The 24975-nt window shown below is 42.8% G+C and overlaps 1 protein-coding gene across 3 annotated transcripts in view; it reads left to right on the top strand.

Moving 5' to 3' along the window:
* The window catches only part of DYM (dymeclin), a 382495-nt gene that overhangs the window by 255120 nt on the left and 102400 nt on the right, over positions 1 to 24975 (top strand). For all 3 annotated transcript variants that reach the window (XM_056543831.1, XM_056543823.1, XM_056543838.1), the window contains one exon: positions 10841 to 10943. In XM_056543831.1, the coding sequence (XP_056399806.1) occupies positions 10841 to 10943 (103 nt within the window). The remainder of the gene's footprint in view (positions 1 to 10840; positions 10944 to 24975) is intronic.

The raw sequence follows: 24975 nt of genomic DNA, 5'->3' as shown, positions 1-24975 counted from the left end.
TTTATTTGCAAGGTTTTTCAAACTTTCCATGTAGCTGAATGTGGGGTTTGGGCATCTTCCATTTTTGATTGTAGTCGACGTGATGAACATCTTCTGGAAAATAATTATGGTTTCTTGAAGTAGCGGAGAACCAGATGCTGCATTGTATAGTTTGTCACTATTCTGCGTAATGTGCCAATAATTTCCACAAATACTATATACAGATAAAGTTGAATGTGTAGAAAGCCTATCAGGCTGCATTTGTGGGAGGGGCTTAGCATATGTAATCACCGCTGTCCCCTCTCTCGGGGCGTATGCTTGGTTGACGTAGGGGGGCAGGAGGCTCATTGGGAGTGGTGGTACTGGTAAGTGCCGGGTAACCGGCTGGTTGGTCACTTACTGGGTGCCCTGGTCCGCTGCGTTTGCTCCCCTGGTGCTGGTGGTCTTCGGCACCCAGGGTCGGCGGCGGCACTTGGGAGGCATCGGCTTGCCCAGGCTGTCCGTGTCATACTGGAAATGTTGTGCGGCGCGCGGCCGCAGCATGGTCGGTGCAGGGAGACGCGGCCCACGTGGGTCTCCCTGCTCCGGCATCCCACGAGCGTTCTCAGGCGGCAGCTGCCTTTGGCGGAGCTGCGGGGTGCCGGGCCAGGTCCTTACCAACGGTGGTGCGGCCAGCGCTTGGTTACAGCGGTCGGTACGGGGAGACGCGTCCCACGTGGGTCTCCCTGCTCTGCGGATCACGTGACTCGCAGGGACTCTGAGCGTGCGAAGTCACTGCATGCCGGTGAGAGGATCGGCTCTCCTGGCTGTGGTTCCGCCAAGGTGCAGCAGGTGGCGCTGCAATAAAGTGGTACAAGTAAATTAAAAGTACAAGTAAATAAAAAAAAATAAAAAAAATTAATAAATAAATACATAATAATATATACAAATAAATATACAACCATATTATATAGCAAGAAGAGTAATTGTTCCAAATATATGGTTGCAATGTGATTATGATAAGTCATACATTGAGGGGTCTTGGTACACCGGTGTTGGTGCACGTTGCACCAATCACATGTATCGTTCTATAGGGGTGGGGAGTTGAGGCAGGGGTTGCAGATACAATGTGGGATAAGGGTTTGTCGCAGTGGGTTGGGACAGATATACACGGGGGGGGGGGTGTGATTTAGGTTGAGGTTAGGCAAGTCAGCCAAAGGCTTGTTTTAGGCAGATTGTGCACGCAAGTGGTCAGGTAGCTTAGAACAACGTTTCTCCTCTCTTCCCCAGATTGGGTGGTCTGTATACGGTTGGTGGTCATTTCATTCCTGTTTTTCTTTTCCAAAAACTACACCGGTGGCTACGGTCAGTACCAATCTGATATCGTTCCGTTTTATTCTTCATCTTGCACGGTCACTATTTTTAGTGAGATCGAGTTCTCATTGTCACCACTTTTTATAACACTTCCATCACACTAGTTAAATGGTAAACACTGCAGCTGTTACACATAGGCGCTGAGTTACTGCTAAATCTGTTACGTACATCAGATAGGGTTCAGTGTGTCATTGCTACTGTCACGTACGCAGAGCATTCTCGTCACACGGGTAGTGGTCACTGCAATCTTGACTCTTCTTCAAGGGTGACCACTTGCCTGCGGTGGTTGCTGACACGTCTTCAGAGCCATTGCTAGTTAGTTCGGAACGGTGTTCGCTATAATCTTGACTCTTAGTCAGGAGGTGGTCACTGTTCGTTAATTCATGGTTACACGTGCCATACTTACATTCACTGTCATCTCATGTTTCACACGCTTCAGGTGGTACTCTGGGATGGCACTTTCATCACGGCAGCACGCTTTCATTCGCTTAAGTTGGCACGTTCAGTCACTCTCAGCATTACGTTCAACATTAAGTGTGCATTCGGTTCGTCTATACCGCGCAATCACTCACAGCGGCCATACCGTGCAGTCACTCGTAGCATCCATGCCGCACGTTGCTACATGGCCTACGCTCATATCTTCGCTCCACATGTAACACATACACGGTAACTACTCATTGCACACTGCTTTCGCGACACATGGCAGTTTCCATACTGCACGTAGGTCACGGTGCACGTAGGCACTCACAACGTTTCATATCGTGCAGTCACTCATAGCGTTTCATGCAGTCGTTCATAACGGTCATACCGTACACTCAAAAAAAAAAAAAGCGTATATAGTACGTACATGCGTTTTAGCTTATATGCAGAAGGTGCATTTACAGTGTTGCATACAGTACACAAGGTCATAGTAGCATGCAGTATGTTACAGGGTTAGGCATAGCACATACGCTCGTTGCGCATTTGCAGTGGGTATCGTATACAGTACATACTCACTGGGTTATATTGCAGTGGGTAGTTAGTATTGTATACAGTCCATGCGCTCATAGTCTCGTTGCAGTGGGTATAGTTAGTTGTACAACAGTATACGTGCTCATAGTGCACCAGTAATATGCTCATAGTGTCACATGCAGTAGGTATAGTTAGGGTAGTTTGCAGTACATATGCGCAGTGTTATATGCAGTGGGTACAGTCACACTGGTATGGTATACAGTGCATACGCTCATAGTGCAACAGGCGGTAGGCACAGTTAGGTGGCATACAGTGCTTATGCTCAGTGTCATATGTAGCAGGTTCAGTTAGTGTTTTTGCTACAGCACGTATACTCATAGTGTCATATGCAGAACCCACAGTTAGTGTTGCATACAGTACATGTGCCCATATTCTCTCACACAGCAGGTACAGTTACTGTTGTGTATAGTGCATACGCTCGTTGTCACACGCTCCGTGTACAGACATAGGGTCATACAATCAGACCTTGAGCACTGTTCGTGTGCTTTTCGTAGTCATATTGCACTCACGTGTGCCGTCCTTCCATACATACGCGGGTTACTATCCAGAACATATGCTCATAACTGTTGTTGTATCTAGCTTCATACTGTCTTACCATACACATAGCTCGCACTGTTCATATGCTCATTGTGTTATATGCAGTGTGTACAGACAGTGTTAAACACTAAGGCCTTGAGCACTGTTTGTGTGCTTGTCGTGGTCATATTGCACTCACGCGGGCCGCTATTCAGATCATATGCTTATAACTGTTGTCGTATCTAGCTCATACTGGCTCACCATACACATAGCTCGCACTGGTCATACGCTCATGAATGCATACGGAGTACACTACACATACGTTTGTAGCTTTCATACGGTACAGATGGTCATAGCTGGTACTCTACAATTACCAATAGGTACACCGCACATACCTCTGTGCCAGTGGACTTCGCATGCGTTTAAACTGGCACTGTAGGCATATCACGCAGCATACAACACTTTCAGGTTTTGTCTAACTCAACACAGTATTCCTTTCTCTTTGACACTAATGTCATTCTATCTTGCATCGGGTTCTGACACTCTTCTATGCACTTATCTCATAGTACCATCAAATCTCATCTTTCAGGTATCCAGCACTTCATTTCTTTATCGCACCCGGACAGGCTTTCTATGCTTTCGTCTCAGGCTGTCAAGGCTGCGCTCAGAGGGGTCTTGGCCTGTAGCTCCAGTATTCCAGCTCAGGAGGCCTATCAGCGGTGAACTGTTTAGGTCATTGTCTAACGTGTTGGACGGTAACCCGTCCGGATTCCAGCATAGCCTGATACTGAAGTCGGCAGAGTACCTAGTGTTCTATGGTTCCTCTTACCGAGAGAATTCTCGTGTGCCAGGCGGGGTTCGGCACACTCACCGAAAGCTCACTTAAGGTGGCAGGGTTCTTGGTTTGAGGTTTCACTTTCTGTCACCAAAACTTCCCGGTGGGGTGCTGTGGTCGGTTTCTTCCTTTCAGGAAACAAGTGGTGCCAGGTGGCGGGGTTGTCGCAACTGGTAAACTTTCTCCGCGACAAGCCTTCGGAGTCGCCACTGTTGCCTTTCAGTGCGGGGGCTCTGTCTACCTCTTTATTCATATCACATGTCCGCACATTGCTTCGTACATTAGGCTACAACCCTAGGAAATATTCAGGACACTCATTTCGGATAGGAGTTGCATCTGCGACCTCCAGGCACAAAGTACCAACACATGTGATACAGAAGTTGTGGAGATGGCGCTCTGACGCATACACCACTCATGTCCCAGATCTCTCGAGGGAGATGGCAGATGCATTTCACTATTTGGCTTTATAATAAACATTACTCAAATTACCCTAAATGGGGTTGTCTTTTTGCCCTCTAGAGGCGGACCCTTGGCGCGGTTTTCAGGCACACCACAACCGCTGTTCTAGGGGGGTAGGTAGATGTTAAGTTACAGTGATGTTAATCATGTTTCTTTCAGGTTTCCCTGGTGGCAGGTAACAGGTAAGACTACGTACAGTGATAAGTCCTGACCACAAATGAGGGATCTTATAACTCACACAGCCCCTTAAAACTGAGAGAATGGGAATTCTGCACGAGACAGATGAGCATCAAAATTTCCCCATATTCTGTAATAATTCCAACTGGGCTAAAGCTCTCCTAATCCTCCCTGTTATGTACATTGGAAGTGGATGGGGCTTAGGTTTTCCGTTTAAACAGGGGCAGGGAGTAGGGTCCCAGAACACTACGATTTATGCTGGGAGAAATGATAATTTTAAAGAGTCTCCTCATTGGGGTGGGCTGTGGTGGCTGAAAGGGATTAATTCCTGATTAATATTATAATAGTTTACAGTATTATAATGTTCTAGGTATCCAGCAATGGGTTACTCTGAGTCGTGCGCAGTGGTGGCCAGGCTCTCGCTTAATTCATCATAAGCAAATCTGATCAGGTTATTGAAGGTCAGAGATGAACAGGATCACATAGGTAAATCCTGGGCTGCGGGGATCAGATCCCATTACCTGTAATAATCTGTGTCTTATCCCTCCCTGCTGCACAGGTTACACATGCACCCAATTCAGTGACCTGACACCACCTTACAACCCGTGCCTCTGGGTTTTCCTGTACATATTCATATAATGCACACTATGTATAAATAAAATTTGACATGGACATAAGACATCAGTGCCTGCATTATGTCTGGATGAAACCAGGCACTGCCCATCACCTGCCCAATACCATCTCTACAGTGAAGTATGGTGGGGGCAGCATCATGTCTGGAGGAAACCAGGCACTGCTCATCATCACCTGCCCAAAACCATCCCTACAGTGATCATGGTGGGGGCAGCATCATGTCTGGAGGAAACCAGGCACTGCCCATCACCTGTCCAATACCATCCCTACAGTGAAGTATGGTGGGGGCAGCATCATGTCTGGAGGAAACCAGGCACTGCCCATCACCTTCCCAATACCATCTCTACAGTGAAGCATGGTGGAGGTAGCCTCATGTCTGGAGGAAACCAGGCACTGCCCATCACCTGCCCAATTCCATCCCTACAGTGATCATGGTGGGGGCAGCATCATGTCTGGAGGAAACCAGGCACTGCCCATCACCTGCCCAATTCCATCCCTACAGTGATCATGGTGGGGGCAGCATCATGTCTGGAGGAAACCAGGCACTGCCAATCACCTGCCCAATACCATCCTTACAGTGAAGCATGGTGGAGGTAGCATCAGGTCTGGAGGAAGCCAGGCACTGCCCATCACCTGCCCAATACCATCCCTACAGTGATCATGGTGAGGGCAGCATCATGTCTGGAGGAAACCAGGCACTGCCCATCACCTGCCCAAAACCATCCCTACAGTGATCATGGTGGGGGCAGCATCATGTCTGGAGGAGACCAGGCACTGCTCATCACCTGCCCAATACCATCCCTACAGTGAAGTATGGTGGGGGCAGCATCATGTCTGGAGGAAACCAGGCACTGTCCATCACCTGCCCAATACCATCCCTACAGTGAAGTATGGTGGAGGCAGCATCATGTCTGGAGGAAACCAGGCACTGTCCATCACCTGCCCAATACCATCCCTACAGTGATCATGGTGGGGGCAGCATCATGTCTGGAGGAAACCAGGCACTGCCCATCACCTGCCCATTACCATCCCTACAGTGAAGCATGGTGGGGGCTGCACCATGTCTGGAGGAGACCAGGCACTGCCCATCACCTGCCCAATACCATCCCTACAGTGGGGGCAGCATCTTGCTCTAGTGACAGGAAGACTGGTCAGGTTAGAGGGAAAGCTGAATGGCGCATCTTCCAACAGGACAATGGGGGAGATTTAGCAAAACCTGTGCAGAGGAAAACTAGTCCTGTTGCCCATAGCCACTAATCGGATCACTTCTTTCATTTTTAAGATGGCCTGTAAAAAATGAAAGTGATCTGATTGGTTGCTATGGGCAACTGGGCAAGTTTTCCTCTGCACATTCTCCCCCAATGACCCAAGCATACAGCCAAAACAACATAGGAGTGGCTTGGAGTGACCCAGCCAGAACCCTGACTTATACCCAATGGGACATCTCTGAAGAGACCTGAAAATGGCTCTAACCGATGGTCCTCATCCAACCTGACAGAGCTTGAGAGGATCTGTAGAGAAGAATAGCAGAAAATTCCTAAATCCAGGTGTGGAAATCTTGTGACCTCATCCCTAAGAAGACTGGAGGCTTTGATCACTGCCAAAAAGGGCTTCAACTAAGTCCTAAGTTAAAGGGGTATTCCTGGCAAAAACATTTTATCCCCTATCCAAAGGATAGGGGATAAGATGTCTGATCTCTGGGGGCCCGCTGCTGAGACCCCCGCGATCTCCCTGCAGCACCCGCATAGAATGCCTGGTCACTGAAGGATCTTAGTTTTCCCTTCTAAGTAAATTAGAAAAGATGTCTAACATTCTGTTCTCACATTGTCATTATGGGGTTTTGATGGCAGAATGATGATTGGAGGGGACTGAAAATTTTAATTTAAGTTTTTTTTTTTTTTTTTACAATGAACCTTACAAAATGCAAAAAAAGTTAAATGGTCTAAATACTTTCTGAATGCATTGTATGTAAGGACTTGTTTCTGCTGTATTCGATATCTGCATTTTTTTTATTTATTTATTTTATTTTTTTCTTATTTTGGGGGCTCCAGAGCCAATTACTAGTTTTCCATAGAGTTTTGGTCTCGATACAATATTTTCGGCTTACAATGGTCGACCTGGAACCAATTAATCTGGTAACTTGAGGGATCACTGTATTCTGCTTTGTGAAGTTTCTGGCTGAGCAGACCAGTGTTTATCTAATAATATTAAGGAAGCGTCCAAACCGCAGACCATTGTCTGCATGGGAAAAATGAGCAAGACCAAAAGTTTAAGGAACATTCGGAATATTAAAGCAGTTTGGTGCCAGGGCCGACTCCTCACCATTTTGTATAGGACTTTGGGCTATACGCCTGCGCTCAGCTCCCCTGGACATGTGACGACCGTAAGGCGAACTGCTACGGGTAAAAAAATAAATCTCGCCCCGCTCAATTCGGGCCCGTGTGTATGCAAACCTTATAAATATTTTGCCTTCGTGGCTAAGCGTATTTAGTTTCAAGAATTTTCCACACTAAGTTTCTCGAGTCTCTGGGTTTATTAGGAAATCCTGTTTATGGTCCTGCGCTCATACAGTCCTTTTTTATTGGCGAAAGATTAAGTTAGGACTGTAAGTATTTATTTGCTCAGTTTTCCTCAATTGTCTGTAACATAGTCCAGAGACTATGGGAATTGTGTGTGTAGGCCAGTGTTTCCCAATTAAAGTGCATCCAGCTGTTGCAAAACTACAACTCCTAGCATGCCCGGACAGCCGAAGGCTGTCCGGGCATGCTGGGAGTTGTAGTTTTGCATCAGTTGGAGGGTCCTTGGTTGGGAAACACTAGTGTGGGACAACAACTTAAACTCTTTTAAAGGGGTGCGCCGGTGGATTTTATTTTTTTTTTAAATCAACTGGTGCCAGAAAGTTAAACAGATTTGTAAATTACTTCTATTAAAAAATCTTAATCCTTCCAGTACTACTTAGTTGCTGAATACTACAGTGGAAATTAATTTCTTTTTGGAACACAGAGCTCTCTGCTGACATCATGACCACAGTGCTCTCTGCTGACATCTCTGTCCATTTTAATAACTGTCCAGAGCAGCATATGGGGATTTTCTCCTACTCTGGACAGTTCTTAAAATGTGCAGAGGTGTCAGCAGAGAGCACTGTGGTCATGATGTCAGCAGAGAGCTCTGTGTTCCAAAAAGAAAAGAATTTCTTCTATAGTATTCAGCAGCTAATAAGTACTGGAAGGATTAAGATTGTTTAATAGAAATCATTTACAAATCTGTTTAACTTTCTGGCACCAGTTGATTAAAAAAAAAATAATAACAATTCCACCGGAGTACCCCTTTAAGTATATCAACCTCATTAAATGGGCACTGTCTGAATAATAAAAACTTTTATATGTTGTACATCTTGGCAAAACCTCAACCTTCATAAAAAAAAAAAAAAAAATCTATTGCCTTTTTAGAGAAATCTTAGCTCATAAAAAAAGACCACTAGGTGTCACCATACCAACCAGAACATAATCCTGTCCTGCTGCAGCAACTACTTTGTCCCAGCTGAAGCACAGGTATAGACAAAGACCAAAGAGTAAGGGCAGGACTAGCACTTCTCTGTGCTCTCTCCTGTCCTATCAGGCTACAGCATGATATCAGAGAGGAGGGGGTTACAGGGCAGCCTGCACTCATAGGATGAAGAGACCCAGCACAGCACAGCAGACTCAGGGGAGAGATGAATGCATGGTAAGTGAGGACGGGCTCGGTCCTCACCTCAGACACGCACTCTCCTGAGCAGTGTCAGTGTCAGAATGAGTGAGCAGCAGAACGGAAGGATTTTTGAGCCAATTACAGAAGCTAGACACATAAAAAGACATGTAAAGCATCTGCATGACATAGTGAGGAACATATAGAAGCGTTCCCTTATTTTTATTTTTCTTCTGTGATATGACAGGTACACTCCAAGGTCTCTTTTTTTTTCCTTAATTCTTTTTCATAGAATTACTTGGTTAAATATGCCCAGGCAGCCAGCATGAAAAAAAAGAAACCTTTACTTGCTTCCCAAGCTCCCCTGGTGCCCCTGGTATTGCTGCTCCGATCGCCGTTGTAAGCGTCTTTTTGGTGTATATGGTAAAGTGCTGTTCAGTGAATTTCGTGCCATGGTGGTGTCTCTGCTGAGCCACAATGTGTCGTATTGAGCCCCATCCTAGTCGTCTTCTTGGTGCCGAAGCTTTATATATCACATTGCCGCTAAAGCCAATCACCGGCTGAGATGGGACACGACTGCAGTCAGCGATCTGCTGAGCTGCACTGTTGACACATCAACCACTAGCACTTGGAAGAGGATCACCCTGGAAATTGGAGCAGCAATACCGGAGGCACCAGGAGAGCGCGGAAGGCAAGTTAAGAATTTTTTTCTTTTTTTTTTTATGCAAGCAGCTTGTAGAGTAGCTCATTACAGACTGCAATACAAAGAGTCTGTACAATAGTGCAAGCAAAAGTTGTAAGGCTGGGTTTCCACTTTTTATATGGAAGAAATGCCCCCCAAAATTATCAAATGGCTTTTTTTTTCATTAATTAATATTTTTTATTTTTAACAAAAAAATCATTGTGTCCAGATGTTAGCTGAAAGTCAAGAGAGAAGTTGGTGTTTTTTTTGTTTTTTGTTTTGTTTTTTTAGCGAATTTTGGTGTTTTCTGTCTTCCATGGAGTTCTATAGGAGGAATAAGACGTCCCCCCCCCCCAAAAAAAAATGTGATGTGGGTTTAAAATTCCTTTCCCCAATTCTTCAATAGAACTCCCTGAATCACATGACTGAGGATACACATGACAAAAATAATCACAGAAAAACGCCAAAGAATGCTTTGCAAAGACTTAAACCCATTTCTGGAAAAAAAAATAGCAACAAAAACTACATCTTGGGTGTGCAAAATGCGAGGGCCTTTTTTTATTTTTTATTTTTTTTTTTTAGCTTTTTTTTACCTAAAAAAATAAGTGTAGTGAAAATTTAGCCCAATCAGTGAAGAATCTCTCTCTCCTCTATATAGAGTCCTTTCCTATCCCCCCCCCCCCCCCCCCCTAATCTTTGCATTATCTCTGAAAAACTGCTAAAGTCTGTCTATAGAGAACAGACATATTATCAGTTCATTCAAGAGTCGGGTTACAGCTGCCCATAGAAATCTATGACCGGAGGAGTGGGGAGTAGCTGAACAGAACCTGAGGCAGGAGTTTATAGTGAGTATTTTATTTCACCTCCAATGCAAGGTTCACTGCTCACGCTGCTCCATACTACTCTATAATGTCCTCCATGCTGTCGTTGCTTCTCAAGATATACTATAGAGATATAGGGGAAACAAGATCTCCTATTCTGTGTCTGCATGGGGGACATAGCATCTAGTCTACACCCACTATCTCAGAGACAACTGTAAATTAGAGATGGAGCCTGCAGAGGGGAAAACTGGTGAAAATGTCATATACAAGTTTTATAATGGCCAGAAATAGTGCTGCTCTTCATATATAAACAGTGTGACCTGAAAGGTTACTTAGAAGTGCGGAACCTATAGGCTAATATTTTTTCAGCCAGTGTGCCCCCAGCTGTTGCAAAACTACAACTTGCAGCATGCCCGGACTACCTTCAGCTGTCCGGGCATGTTGGGAGTTGTAGTTTTGAAACATCTGGAGGCGCACTGGTTGGAAAACACTGCTGCAGATATATGTGGATGAACGGCACATCTGTATATAAACTTCTAGACAGCCCACAGTGAGCCTCTTCAGTACAATGCACTGGTTCAGTCTATGGGATCTCACATTAGTGCCGGCTCCCATGAAGCCTTATCACAATATCTTGGTTTTATCTGTCTATATTAACATTATTCTCTTTTTTTTCTCTCCCCTTTTTAGTTTGTTTGCATTACTCTCAAAAAAACACAACAAAGTCCTGGAGCAAGCCACACAGTCTCTGCGAGGATCCCTTGGCTCCGATGACTCTCCGTTTCCTGACTACGTGAGTATGGGATTGAAGGGCTTGCGTGTGTCCATATATGTGTGTGAGGCGGCTTCTCGGCCCCTGCTGATCAAGACACTGACACTCTTGGTTGCCACAGTCTGTCGAGCCAAGACCGAGATTCAACCTCGAGACTTGCAAGATGACTTCACGTCTCACATGTGGTTTACTGTACACACAGATGTGACGGAACCGCGAGTGACAAGATCCTGTCACTGGTGCAATAAACCAGACACAGGCGCTCTCAGTGTGTTTACAGTCTTGTAGTTTTTATATAACAACAAGGTATTTCTGTGTGTCGGTAATGTCCATATTATTGAGATAAACGTGCGATAAAATCTGATGTGAACTTTATTAAAATACATAGGGCCAGTATTATAGTATTTGTATTCTTGTACATAGGGGACAGTATTATAGTAGTTATAGTCTTGTACATAGGAGCAGTATTATAGTAGTTATATTATTGTACATAGGGGACAGTATTATAGTAGTTATATTCTTGTACATAGGAGACAGTATTATAGTAGTTATATTCTTGTATATAGGAGGCAGTATTATAGTAGTTATATTCTTGTACATAGGAGCAGTATTATAGTAGTCATATTCTTGTACATAGGGGGCAGTATTAAAGCAGTTATATTCTTGTATATAGGGGCAGTATTATAAGTTATATTCGTGTACATAGGAGGCAGTATTATAGTAGTTATATTCTTATATATATAGGAGGAGAATTATAGTAGTTATATTCTTGTATATAGGAGGCAGTATTATAGTAGTTATATTCTTGTACATAGGAGGCAGTATTATAGTAGTTATATTCTTGTACATAGGAGGCAGTATTATAGTAGTTATATTCTTGTATATAGGGGGCAGTATTATAGTAGTTATATTCTTATATATAGGGAGCAGTATTATAGCAGTTATATTCTTGTATATAGGCGCAGTATTATAGTAGTTATATTCTTGTATATAGGGGACAGTATTATAGTAGTTATATTCTTGTACATAGGAGCAGTATTATAGTAGCTATATTCTTGTATATAGGAGCAGTATTATAGTAGCTATATTCTTGTGTGTATATATAGGAGGCAGTATTATAGTAGTTATATTCTTGTACATATTAGACAGTCTTATAGTAGTTATATTCTTGTACATAGGAGCAGTATTATAGTATATTCTAGAACATATGAGACTGTATTATAGTAGTTATATTCTTATACATAAGAGGCACTCCAACAGAGTTCTTCAAGCCTAGCAGAGAACTTTCACACAGTATTTGTTTGTCTCGAAGCTTCATGGTCCCAAATTGCAAGTGTATGACTTGATAATTTTTTCTTTACCTATAAATACAGTAGGGCAAAAAAGTATTTAGTCAGCCACCAATTGTGCAAGTTCTCCCACTTAAGATGAGAGAGGCCTGTAATTTTCATCATGGGTATACCTCAACTATGAGAGACAGAATGAGAAAAAAAATCCATGAAATCACATTGTCTGATTTTTAAAGAATGTTTTTGCAAATGATGGTGGAAAATAAGTATTTGGTCAATAACAAAAGTTAATCTCAATACTTTGTTATATACCCTTTGTTGGCAATGACAGAGGTCAAGCGTTTTCTGTAAGTCTTCACAAGGTATTCACATACTTTTGCTGGTATTTTGGCCCATTCCTCCATGCAGATCTCCTCTAGAGCAATGATGTTTTGTGGCTGTCTCTGGTCAACACAGACTTTCAACTCCTTCCAAAGGTTTTCTATGAAGTTGAGAAAAGGAGACTGGCTAGGCCACTCTAGGCCCTTGAAATGCTTCTTACGAAGCCACTCCTTGGTTGCGCGGGCGGTGTGTTTAGGATCATTGTCATGCTGAAAGACCCAGCCACGTTTCAACCTCAATGCCCTTGCTGATAGAAGGAGGTTTTCACTCAAAATTGCACGATACATGGCCCCATTCATTCTTTCCTTTACACGGATCATTTGTCCTGGTCCCAGTTTTTGTCCAGAAAAACAGCCCCAAAGCATGAGGTTTCCACTCCCATTCTTCACAGTAGGTATGGTGTTCTTTGGATGCAACTCAGCATTCTTATTCCTCCAAACACGACGAGATAAGTTTATGCCAAAAAGTTCTACTTTGATTTCATCTAGGGATCGACCGATTATCGGTATGGCCGATATGATCGGCCGATAATCACGATTTTGGGCATTATCGGTATCGGCAATTATCTTGCCGATAAGCCGATAATGCCCTGCCCCCCGCAGCGCCCGCACCGCGATCGCCACCCCCTCGACCCGCCGCACCGCACCTCCGACCCACCGCACCGCGTCGCACCCCCCACCGTGATGCTAGGCGGTATACCGGTATGGATTTTTTCCCATACCGCTATACCGGTCGGGCCCCTCCCCCACCCTCCGAGTGAATAAAAAAATTAAACTTACCCGTAATGGGGGTGGTCCAGGCCATCCTTCCTTCATGTAGTGTCCGAGGGCATTCCGGGTGGAGGGTGGTCCGGTCCGGGCTGTCCTTCTTCTCCCACGGTCTTCTTCTCCACTCCGGACAGGCTCCGGCCTAGTACGCTGCATAGACGCCGCTACACTGTGACGTCAGGTGCGTACTAGGCGTACTAGGCCGGAGCCTGCCCGGAGTGGAGAAGATGCCCGCCGGAGAAGGACAGCCCGGACCGGACCACCCTCCACCCGGAACGCCCACGGACACTACAGGAACGATGGATGGATGGCCCGGAGCACCCTGGCAGGTAGGGGAGAGAAGCGGGTGGTGGCGGCGGCGGTCTATGGCCCCACAAAAGCCACTGCAGATCATTGATTTAAAGCGCCCGCTTTAAATCAATGATCTGCAGCGGTGTCGCAGGGGGTTAAATAGCCGATAACTTATACCAGAATATCGGTATAAGTTATCAGCTATGGGCCCTAACCTGCACCGATTATCGGTATCGGCCCTAAAAAAACGATATCGGACGATCCCTAGTTTCATCTGACCATAAGACATTCCCCCAATACTCTTCTGGATCATCTAAATGCTCTCTAGAAAACTTCAAAACTTCAGACAGGCCCGGACATGTACTGGCTTAAGCAGGGGGACATGTCTGGCACTACATGAGTCCCTGGTGGCGTAGTGTGTTACTGATGGTAGCCTTTGTTACTTTTGTCCCAGCTCTCTGCAGGTCATTCACTAGGTCCCCCCGTGTGGTTCTGGGATTTTTGCTCACAGTTCTTGTGATCACCATGGGGTGAGATCTTGCATGGAGCCCCAGATCAAGGGAGATTATCAGAGGACTTGTATGCCTTCAATTTTCTAATAATTGCTCCAACAGTTGATTTCTTCACACCAAGCTGCTTGAGGTTGTGGACAGGTGTCTTTTATACTGATAACAAGTTCAAACAGGAGCCATTAATACAGGTAACGAGTGGAGGACAGAGGAGACTCTTAAAGACGAAGTTACAGGTCTGTGAGAGCCAGAAATCTTGCTTGTTTATAGGTGACCAAATACTTATTTTCCACCATAATTTGCAAAAAAATTATTTTAAAATCAGACATTCTCATTATGTCTCTCATAGTTGAGTTATACATATGATGAAAATTACAGCCTCTCATCTTTTTAAGTGGGAGAACTTGCACAATTGGTGGCTGACTAAATACTTTTTTGCCCCACTGTAATTCTGTGCACAAGGCCATGTTGTAAAAAGTCTTTATTTTGAATGACCATTGCATTACCCACTTAACACCAAGGCGTACCATGCTTAAAGTAAGGATGAACTGTTGTTTTATTTGCTGGTTGAAGAACATCATTCACATTCTTCCACAGCTTGGATTACGGTAATATTTACAGCCAGTGCGTTTTGTTATTTTAATATTTCCAGCAAGAATTCAGTTGGATTCCATGAGCAGTCTTTATTATTCCCAGCAAAGGGTGCTGTGTTTCCCCTCAAGAACAGCTGACAGACATTCCATCAACCCTGAATACTATTTTCAGCTACACATACAATAGAATAAAATAACAAATGTAATATTTTATATAAAAGGTATCCAAACTGAAAATACTGTGGTACACGAATATAACCACTATAATACTATTCTTATGTACAAGAATATAACTACTATAATACTGTTTCTATGTACAAGAATATAACTACTATAATACTGCTCCCTATATTCAAGAATATAACTACTGTAATACTGCCTCCTATGTACAAGAATATAACTACTATAATACTGCCTCCTATATACAAGAATATAACTACTATAATACTGTCTCCTATGTACAAGAATATAACTACTATAATACTGCTCCCATGTACAAGAATATAATTACTATACTACTGTTCCTATGTAGAAGAATATAACAACTATAATACGGTTCCTATGTACAAGAATATAGCTACTATAATGCTGCTCTTATGTACAAGAATATAACTACTATAATACTGCTCCCTATATACAAGAATATAACTACTATAATACTGCTCCCTACATTCAAGAATATAACTACTATAATACTGCCTCCTATGTACAAGAATATAACTACTATAATACTGCCTCCTATATACAAGAATATAACTACTATAATACTGCTCCCATGTACAAGAATATAATTACTATAATACTGTTCCTATGTAGAAGAATATAACAACTATAATACGGTTCCTATGTACAAGAATATAACTACTATAATACTGCTCTTATGTTAAAGAATATAACTACTATAATACTGCTCCCTATATACAAGAATATAACTACTATAATACTGCTCCCTATATTCAAGAATATAACTACTATAATACTGTCACCTATTTACAAGAATATAACTACTATAATACTGCCTCCTATATACAATAATATAACTACTATAATACTGCTCCTATGTACAAGAATATAACTACTATAATACTGCTCCTATATACAAGAATATAACTACTATAATACTGCTCCTATATACAAGAATATAACTACTATAATACTACCCCCTATGTACAAGAATATAACTACTATAATACTGCCTCTATTTACAAGAATATAACTACTATAATACTGCTCCTATATACAAGAATATAACTACTATAATACTGCCATTTTAGGTAAATATTAAACCTATATAAAAACTTCAGTTTGCAGCCTTATGCTGTAAATATAGAGACATGAATAGCATTTACTGTCCCATAATAAATCCACAATACTCCTGTTACCGTAGGTGCTTCCTCGATGTGGTGCTTGTCAGTCTGAGCCATGTACATTCCCCGTAGGAATACTCGGCTGACTCGTGTCCTCCAACAAATGAAATGTTAACAAGCTAGTTATAGGCTTGTCCGAAAAGATCAAATGTCTAAAAACAGGGGCAGGTCAGAGGTCACTCTAATGAGCGGCTTTGCAGGTCATAAAACTGTAACTCTCACAAGACGTATGGTCGGTGTTGATGGGGGAAGACTTGTCACTTCTGGATGTAGTAAATGGAAACCATTCCTGGGAAGGAAAAACCACTGAATTGAATAGAAGAGGAAATCTCTGGCAAGGAATGGGATTACAGAACAGAAGGAAATCCCTCTAGACCGCTCATCTGCACCTTTATCCACCTAAATTTAACCCACATCACCTTCATAGATCACAGAGATTTTCAATATTTTATGTCATCCACCCTAGATCTTGAATGCCTTCAGGCCATTGTGTCACTAATGAGACACACAAAGTGATTGCACTCCCGCCGTATACATTAGATTTTTCGTCAAAGACCTAATATATAAAATCTGATACTGCAGAATCCGTTTTTTCCCTATTTCTGACATTCTGTGTTATGAGCATACGATCTGTTGCAAGAAAAAAAAATGTATTGCTTCCTACTTTGTACTTTTAGCAATGTATCCATCAAGGGTATGGGCTTTGCTCAGCACACTAGGAGAGGAAGTACAGTATGGCGGATGTTTTTGAGTGAAGTCTAGTCCATGCCGTGTGGTTACAGCCCCTGCTCATTTCTCACATTATTGTGTTCTCATGGGATGTCTTCACATACCACGCCCCCTACCATAGACTTGCATTGAGGGGGCAGGATGTGACATCATGAGGGGGCGGGGCTATGACGTCATGAGCGAGCTCCCAAAAGCTGAGCAACGGAATACCCCTTTAAGTTGCTTTAATTGTTGTGGTTATTGGGGGTCAGTGGCTATTACTGGGATTCCTTTATCAGCTGCTGTTAATGGGGTTTTTGCTTTTATTATGACTAGTCTATTTGTTTCTGTCATTACAAGTCCTTGGCTGATACTGAAGTTCTGTCTTTTGGGGTCTGTGGCTACTACTAGGATTCCTATATTTGTTGCTGTTTTTGGGGTTCTATGACTGTTACAGGGGCTTCTCCATATGTTGCAATATTAGGGGTTTTGTGGTTGTTACTAGGACTCAATCACCCCAGTTGTTACAGCTAAAGGGTTTTCTTGGTTTATACTCAGATTTTCCTATGTTGCTGCGATTGGAGGTTTATGGCTATTGCTGAGATCCTTCGTCTGTTGTCGTTTTTTGGGGGGTCCATTACAGTTACTAAAATTCCTCCAGATGTCACATTTAATGGGTTCTCCAGATGTCACATTTAATGGGTTTTTGTGGCTTTAACTGTGATTCCTTTATCTGTTACAGTAAGCTGGTGTCCACCAACTTATGTGGTTTTTGGGGTCCTTTGCTGTTACTGGGCTTCTCAAAGATGTGGCATTTAATTGGTTCCCATGGCTTTTAGGGTAGGGCCACATGTGCTGTATTTTGCTGCATACTTGCTGCACATATTTTTCTACCCATTGGAGTCAATGGGTAGCACAATATGCACCTGATTTTGCTAGCCATGTACATTTCCCCCATAAAGGGAACACTTAAACAACACAATGTAACTCCAAGTTAATGACACTTCTGTGAAATCACACTGTCCACTCAGGAAGCAACACTGGTTGACAATCAATTTCACATGCTGTTGTGCAAATGGAACAGACAACAGGTGGAAATTATAGGCAATTAGCAAGACACCCCCCCAATAAAGGAGTGGTTCTGCATGTGGTGACTACAAACCACTTCTCAGTTCCTATGCTTCCTGGCTGATGTTTTGGTCACTTTTGAATGCTGGCAGTGCTTTCACTCTAGTGGTAGCATGAGACAGAGTATACAACCCACACAAGTGGCTCAGGTTAGTGCAGCTCATCCAGGATGGCACATCAATGCGAGCTGTGGCAGTAAGGTTTGCTGTGTCTTTCAGCGTAGTGTCCAGAGCATGGAGGTGCTACCAGGAGACAGGCCAGTACATCAGGAGACATGTAGGAGGCTGTAGGAGGGCAACAAGCCAGCAGCAGGACTACTAGCTCCGCCTTTGTGCAAGGAGGAGCACTGCCAGAGCCCTGCAAAATGACCTCCAGCAGGACACAAATGTGCATGTGTCCACTCAAACAAGTCAAGAACAGACTCCATGAGGGTGGTATGAGGGCCCGACATTCACAGGTGGGGGTTGTGCTTACAGCCCAACACCATGCATGACGTTTGGCATTTACCAGAGAACACCAAGATTGGCAGATTCGTCACTGGCGCCCTGTGCTCTTCACAGATGAAAGCAGGTTCACACTGAGCACATGTGACAGACATGACAGAGTCTGGAGACTCCGTGGAGAACGTTCTGCTGCCTGCAACATCCTCTAGCATGACCAGTTTGGCAGTGGGTCAGCAATGGTGTGGGGTGGCATTTCTTTGGGGGGGCCGCACAGCCCTCCATGTGCTTGTTAGAGGTTGCCTGACTGCCATTAGGTACTGAGATGAGATCATCTGACCCCTTGTGAGACCATATGCTGGTGCGGTTGGCCCTGGGTTCCTCCTAATGGAAGACAATGCTAGACCTCATGTGACTGGAGTGTGTCAGCAGTTCCTGCAAGAGGAAGGCATTGATGCTATGGATTGGCCCGCCCGTTCCCCAGACCTGAATCCGATTGAGCACATCTGGGACATCATGTCTCGCTCCATCCACCAACGCCACGTTGCACCACAGACTGTCCAGGAGTTGGCGGATGCTTTAGTCCAGGTCAGTGAGGACATCCCTCAGGAGACCATCCTCCACCTCATCAGGAGCATGCCCAGGCATTGTAGGGAGGTCATACGGGCACGTGGAGGCCACACACACTACTGAGCCTCATTTTGACTTGTTTTAAGCACATTACATCAAAGTTGGATCAGCCTGTAGTGGGGTTTTCCACTTTGATTTTGTGTGACTCCATATCCAGACCTCTATGGGTTGATAAATTTGATTTCCATTGATAATTTTTGTGTGATTTTGTTGTCAGCACATTCTACTATGTAAAGATAAAAGTATTTCTTACAATTAGTTCATTCATTCAGATCTTGGATTTGTTATCTTAGTATTCCCTTTAGTTTTTTTCAGAAGTGTAGTTAAAGAGTATTTACTGCTGGATATTTTCATACCCATTGAAGGCAATGGCTAGCAAAATCAGGTGCATATTTTGCTACCCATTGCCTTCAATGGGTATGAAAATTTCCAGCAGCAAAATACAGCACAGGGATTCCTCCATATGTCACTGTTACTTAGGGTCCATTCCTTTAACTTGAGTTCCTCTATCTGTTGCTTTGATAACGGGTCCATGGTTTTTACATGGGTCCTTCCATTTGTCCATGGCCTGTACTTGGATTCCTCTATCACTTTCATTAGGGGTCCATTGCTTTTATTCGGGTTCCTCTATCTGTTGCTTTGATTGGAGGTCCATGGGTTATACTTGGGTTCTTCCATCTGTTGCTTTAAGTGGGGGATTTATGACTGTTTTAAGGGTACATTAGTCTTTCACTGTTTTTAGGGTCTTTAACTTTTGCTTTTAATGTGGTTATTTCACGTAGCGTGAACAATGATCGGCACGACGTCCTAGAAGTTTGCCACCCCTGACTTAGTTGCTGGTAACCCCAAATCTTACAGGTTCTCCCTCCCCTACTGCAGTATTCTTCTTTTAGGTAGCAGAATGGAGCATTGTTTTCTCCTGTTCATTTAGAAAGAGTTTAAAAAAATAAAATAATAAATTACCCATCCATTGCTTCAGATTTATAAAAAGATTAAAATAATAAATATATATTTTTTCTTTCTTCCTAACCTAAAATGTTCACACAGTTAGAGTTGAAAGGGAAGCACGTAGCTTGTTTATACGCTCCATGCAGCTTTCCCACACCGCGCTCGCTGCAGGCCGCCCTTCAAAGGAAGCTCCATGGAGCCTCATGTTACACTGCCCTGGGAATACGTCTGTGGCGTCTCTTTCTGAGCAGCCACGTCTCGGCCGTACACAGGATCGCCCTGTCTGTCCTTTGTAACTGCACCTGCCTTTCCCTCTGTGCTTGCTCCAGGCAGCACCTTAAAGGGGTTCTCTAGTTCACAAAACCCATTCTCATACTACCTGTTTGTGAATTCTGAGTTAATAGATGGCGGTCTCTCTCTAGAGCAATGTTTCCCAACTGGGGTGCCTACAGCTGTTGCAAAACTACAACTCTCTAGAGCATTGTTTTCCAATCGGTTTGCCTCCAGCTGTTGCAAAACTACAACTCCCAGCATGCCCAGACAGCCAACGGCTGTCTGGGCATGCTGCGAGTTGTAGTTTTGCAACAGCTGGAGGCACCCCAGTTGTGAAACATTGATGTTGAGGTTCTTGTGCCCACCTGTTTTAGCCGATGTGGCAGGTATAACCTTTTTGCCCATAATTATAACAGTGACATGCTGGGAGTTGTAGTTTTGCAACAGCTGAAGGCACACTGGTTGGGAAACACTGGTCTATAGGACCTGTCCTGTCCGGGAGAACACCGAAGGCCCATAGATGTAAAAGGGCACTGTGCAGTACTTGGTTTCCCCTATGATGACGCTGCAGGGATATTGAACACTTGTTACAAAATACATAGAGACGTATATATATCACATAATGAAAATAATATTTTGTTGAACATTACTGCTAAAGTTTACATTCATTTAAAAAAAAAAAAAACTATTAAAAAGCAAGACCATATGACAAGTCACAGAGATACTACTCGAAGGAGCAGAATTACGGGTGGAGGTCCAATGGAATGCTTCAGTTAAAGGGGTATTCCAGGCAAAAACTTTTTTATATATATCAACTGGCTCCGGAAAGTTAAACAGATTTGTAAATTACTTCTATTAAAAAATCTTAATCCTTCCAATAGTTATTAGCTTCTGAAGTTTTCTGTTCTAACTGCTCAATGATGATATCACGTCCCGGGAGCTGTGCATGATGGGAAAATATCCCCATAGGAACTGCACAGCTCCTGGGACGTGATATCATCAGAAAGCAGTTAGACAGAAAACAGCAACTCAACTTCAGAAGCTAATAACTATTGGAAGAATTAAGATTTTTTAATAGAAGTAATTTACAAATCTGTTAAACTTTCCAGAGCTAGTTGATATATAAAAAAAAGTTTTGGCCTGAAATACCCCTTTAAGTATAGCTATGTAATTGATGTTATGACTATTTCTATGCCAAAAATACATCCATACGAAAAATAACACATGGAGAAAAGCCCAACAATATCAGTACAAACATAAGGCAATTGCAGCTAAACATGAGAATAAAAGCTAATGATATAATAGTAATTACCAAGTGGACAACAGAGTGTAACCTCCGACACCCGCACCCAACGTTTCACCAGTCCGGCTTCTTCATAGACTACTGTCTCTATAGACTACAGCAGATTAATCATCTGGGTCATGGCAGGGGTACGCTTAGTATTTAGTTTGTTGTCAAGGGACTCTTGTGACCAATAGAGAACTTAAAGGGGCACTCTGGGAAATAAAATTCTAAACTAGTTAAACAGATTTGTAAATTCTAGTAAAAAAAATAATACAATACTTATTAGCTGCTAAATGGCTTGGAGTAAGTCCTGTAATATTTTCCAATCACACAGAAGTAATTTACAAATCTTTAGAATTTTCTGGAAGCAGTTAATTTGAATAGAACTTTTTTTTTTTCCTCAGGAGAACCCCCTTAAAGGGATACTTTTTTACATATATATATATATATATATATATATATATATATTATATATATCTCAACTGGCTCCAGAAAGTTAAACAGATTTGTAAATCACTTCTAATAAAAAATCTTAATCCTTTCAGTACTTATGAGCTGCTGAAGTTGAGTTGCTCTTTTCTGTCTGGAAACAGTGCTCTCTGCTGACACCTCTGTCTGTCTCGGGAACTACACAGAGCAGAATAGGTTTGCTATGGGGATTTGCTTCTACTCTGGACAGTTCCTGAGACACGTGTCATCAGAGAGCACTTAGAAAAGAACAACTTAACTTCAGCAGCTCATAAGTACTGAAAGGATTAAGATTTTTTAATAGAAGTAATTTACAAATCTGTTTAACTTTCTGGAGCCAGTTGATATATAAAAAAAAGTTTTTTCCTGGATAACCCCTTTAAGCACTGTTAATCCTCGGGGCCGTTTTTTCACGAGCAGCTTGTCAGGAGAGTAGGAGCAGTGCAAAGTTGGGTGACAACTTTTATAGGTATAGATTTTCTTTTTTTATTTAGGGTCAATGAGGTCAAGTTTAATATCTTAATAGACAGCTAAGAGTCTTTTGTAGTAGAAACAGACTGCAGGTGGTTTCAGAGGTTTTGATGGATTTATGAACCTGGAAGCTCAGGATGAACAGCTCTGCATGTCCTAGTAAATTAATACCAGTATATGTTAGAGCTGAGGTGACTGCTGCATTGTATGGGGATTTTGATGCCTTGACAGCTTCCCGATTGCGGTTGTGACAAGTGTATGCCATAGGTGTGACACTGGGGAAGTGTCTGTACATTCCCTTCCTAACATGGGAACACGGCCCTTCTGCTAAATCCCGACACTTTCCCTCGTCTGAAGGCTCTTTGTTCACGGCAACGAATAGGGAATAAAAATTTTTGTCCTCGGGGCAGATTAGTTGACATTCTCAATGTCAACATGACAGTCTGGTGAGTGGTGGGGGGCAGGGAACACATAACTCTGCTAAAGTCTTCTAATAGCTGCGAGATAAACTATGGCTCGCCAGTCTCTGCGGAATTAAGAATTAAGGTATAATGCGGCTGGCAGGGCATGCTGGCATTCCTAGTGCCACAGTCCATGGCCTGGATCATGCTTTACATTCCATTGTAAGTGTTATTCCACTACTCACCATTAGGGGGCAGGAAAGCACTCCGGAGAGAAATTCACAGTGACCTCTGCCTCCAGGGACGTGGTTCCCTACTGAACCATAGAAGTGCGTGGTGTAGTTGTAACTAATATTAATATAAGGTAGGATCCTGACAATTCTGTATAGACGAGGAAGTGGTCCTGTGCGTAGGCAGATGCGGAGAGTCATAAAGGATGTGTATTGTGTATATCTATTCCTATATACAGAAAATACCATGACAGCTGCAGTATAGGACACAAAGCTGTCTCTCTGCGGCTCGGAGGTGATGGATGCAAACTATATAACTGAGCTGAGGATTCCTATTGAGATATGGCGTTATGCAACCTGCTATGGGTACGATCACATATGTTTAGCAGTCCAGCATGGCTTCCATTCAGAGTGGTTACTCTAGATCAAAAAACATTGGGGGAGGTTTATTAAGTGATTTTTCACAAAAATATTTGCATGTCTGTGCAAAATTGTGTGATCTCATATCCAGTGTTGCTATTTGGAGTGGACATATGAAGCAACTCTAAGGCTAGGTTCACACTACAATGTTTGACTCGTAAAATCTGGTCCAGCACAATCCCATTGCAGTCAGTGAAATTCAACTTCACAGTGCACATTGCAGAATATCGCAGCTAAAATTCCGCCTCTAAGGCTGGGTTCACACCACGTTTTTGCAATACCGTTCCCATATCCGGTTTCAGTGAATAAACCGTATGGAACCGTATTGCAACTGTATATATAGACATTTCATAGAAAACCGTATGCCAACGGTAACATCCGGTTGTGTACGTTTTGCATCATTTACGGTTTTATCCGTTTTTTTCCCGTACACAAAACCGTAGTCTACTAATGTTTTATGTCCAGGTGGAAAACCGGATACAATCCGTATACGTTTTTTAAAAAAAAAATGGTGGTCTATGGGAACCGTACTGAACCGTATGTGCGTACGGTTCCATCCGGTTTGTACAATACGGTTTTGCAGTTTGCACATGCGCAGTGCAGACCGAAAGTTCTTCCCACAAATAGAACAAGAAGAACTTTAATTAAGGACAAACATAAAACCTTATCCGTTTTTTTTTTTTTTTTACTTATTAAACCATATGCAACCGGACATCCGTTTTCAAACCGTGTACGGTTTAAAACCATACAGAGGTATATACGGTTGTATACGGTTTGGTCCGGTTTTGAGACATACTTTTTTTTTTTTTTAAACCTGATACGGGAACCATATTGCAAAAACGAGATGTGAATGCAGCCTAAGGCTGGGTTCACACCACGTTTTTGCAATACAGTTCCCGTATACGTTTTCAATGTGAAAACCGTACGGAACCGTATTGAAAACCGTATGCATTGACTCTCCATTGAAAACCGTATGCATTGACTCTCCATTGAAAACCGTATGCATTGACTCTCCATTGAAAACTGTATGCCAAACGATGCATCCGGTTGTGTATGTTTTGCATCCTGTACAGTTTTTTTTTTTAACATGGGAGTCAATGGGAACCGTACAGAACTGTATGTGCGTACAGTTCCATCCGGTTTTCACCATCCGGTTTTTGACTTTGCAGAGTTTTTTTCCTTGGAATTGCAATCAAACAAGTGAAACTTTATTCATAGTGGAGTGAAAAGTTAAAAACGTATACGTTTTTTTCTTTAAAAACAGAGGCAACCAGACATCATTTTTCAAACCGTATACGGATTAAAATTTGTACACACTTTTTGATACAGTTTAGTCAGGTTTTGAGGAATCAGTTTTTGTAATAAAATCCTGATATGGGAACTGTATTGCAAAAACGTGGTGTGAATCCGGCCTAAAAGAATGATCTCGGTCATTGGTTTGCCATAATCCTCCT

The sequence above is a fragment of the Hyla sarda genome, chromosome 1 (assembly GCF_029499605.1).
Source record: "Hyla sarda isolate aHylSar1 chromosome 1, aHylSar1.hap1, whole genome shotgun sequence".
Taxonomy (NCBI): Eukaryota; Metazoa; Chordata; class Amphibia; order Anura; family Hylidae; genus Hyla; species Hyla sarda.
This window is presented reverse-complemented; position numbering and strand designations above follow the sequence as displayed.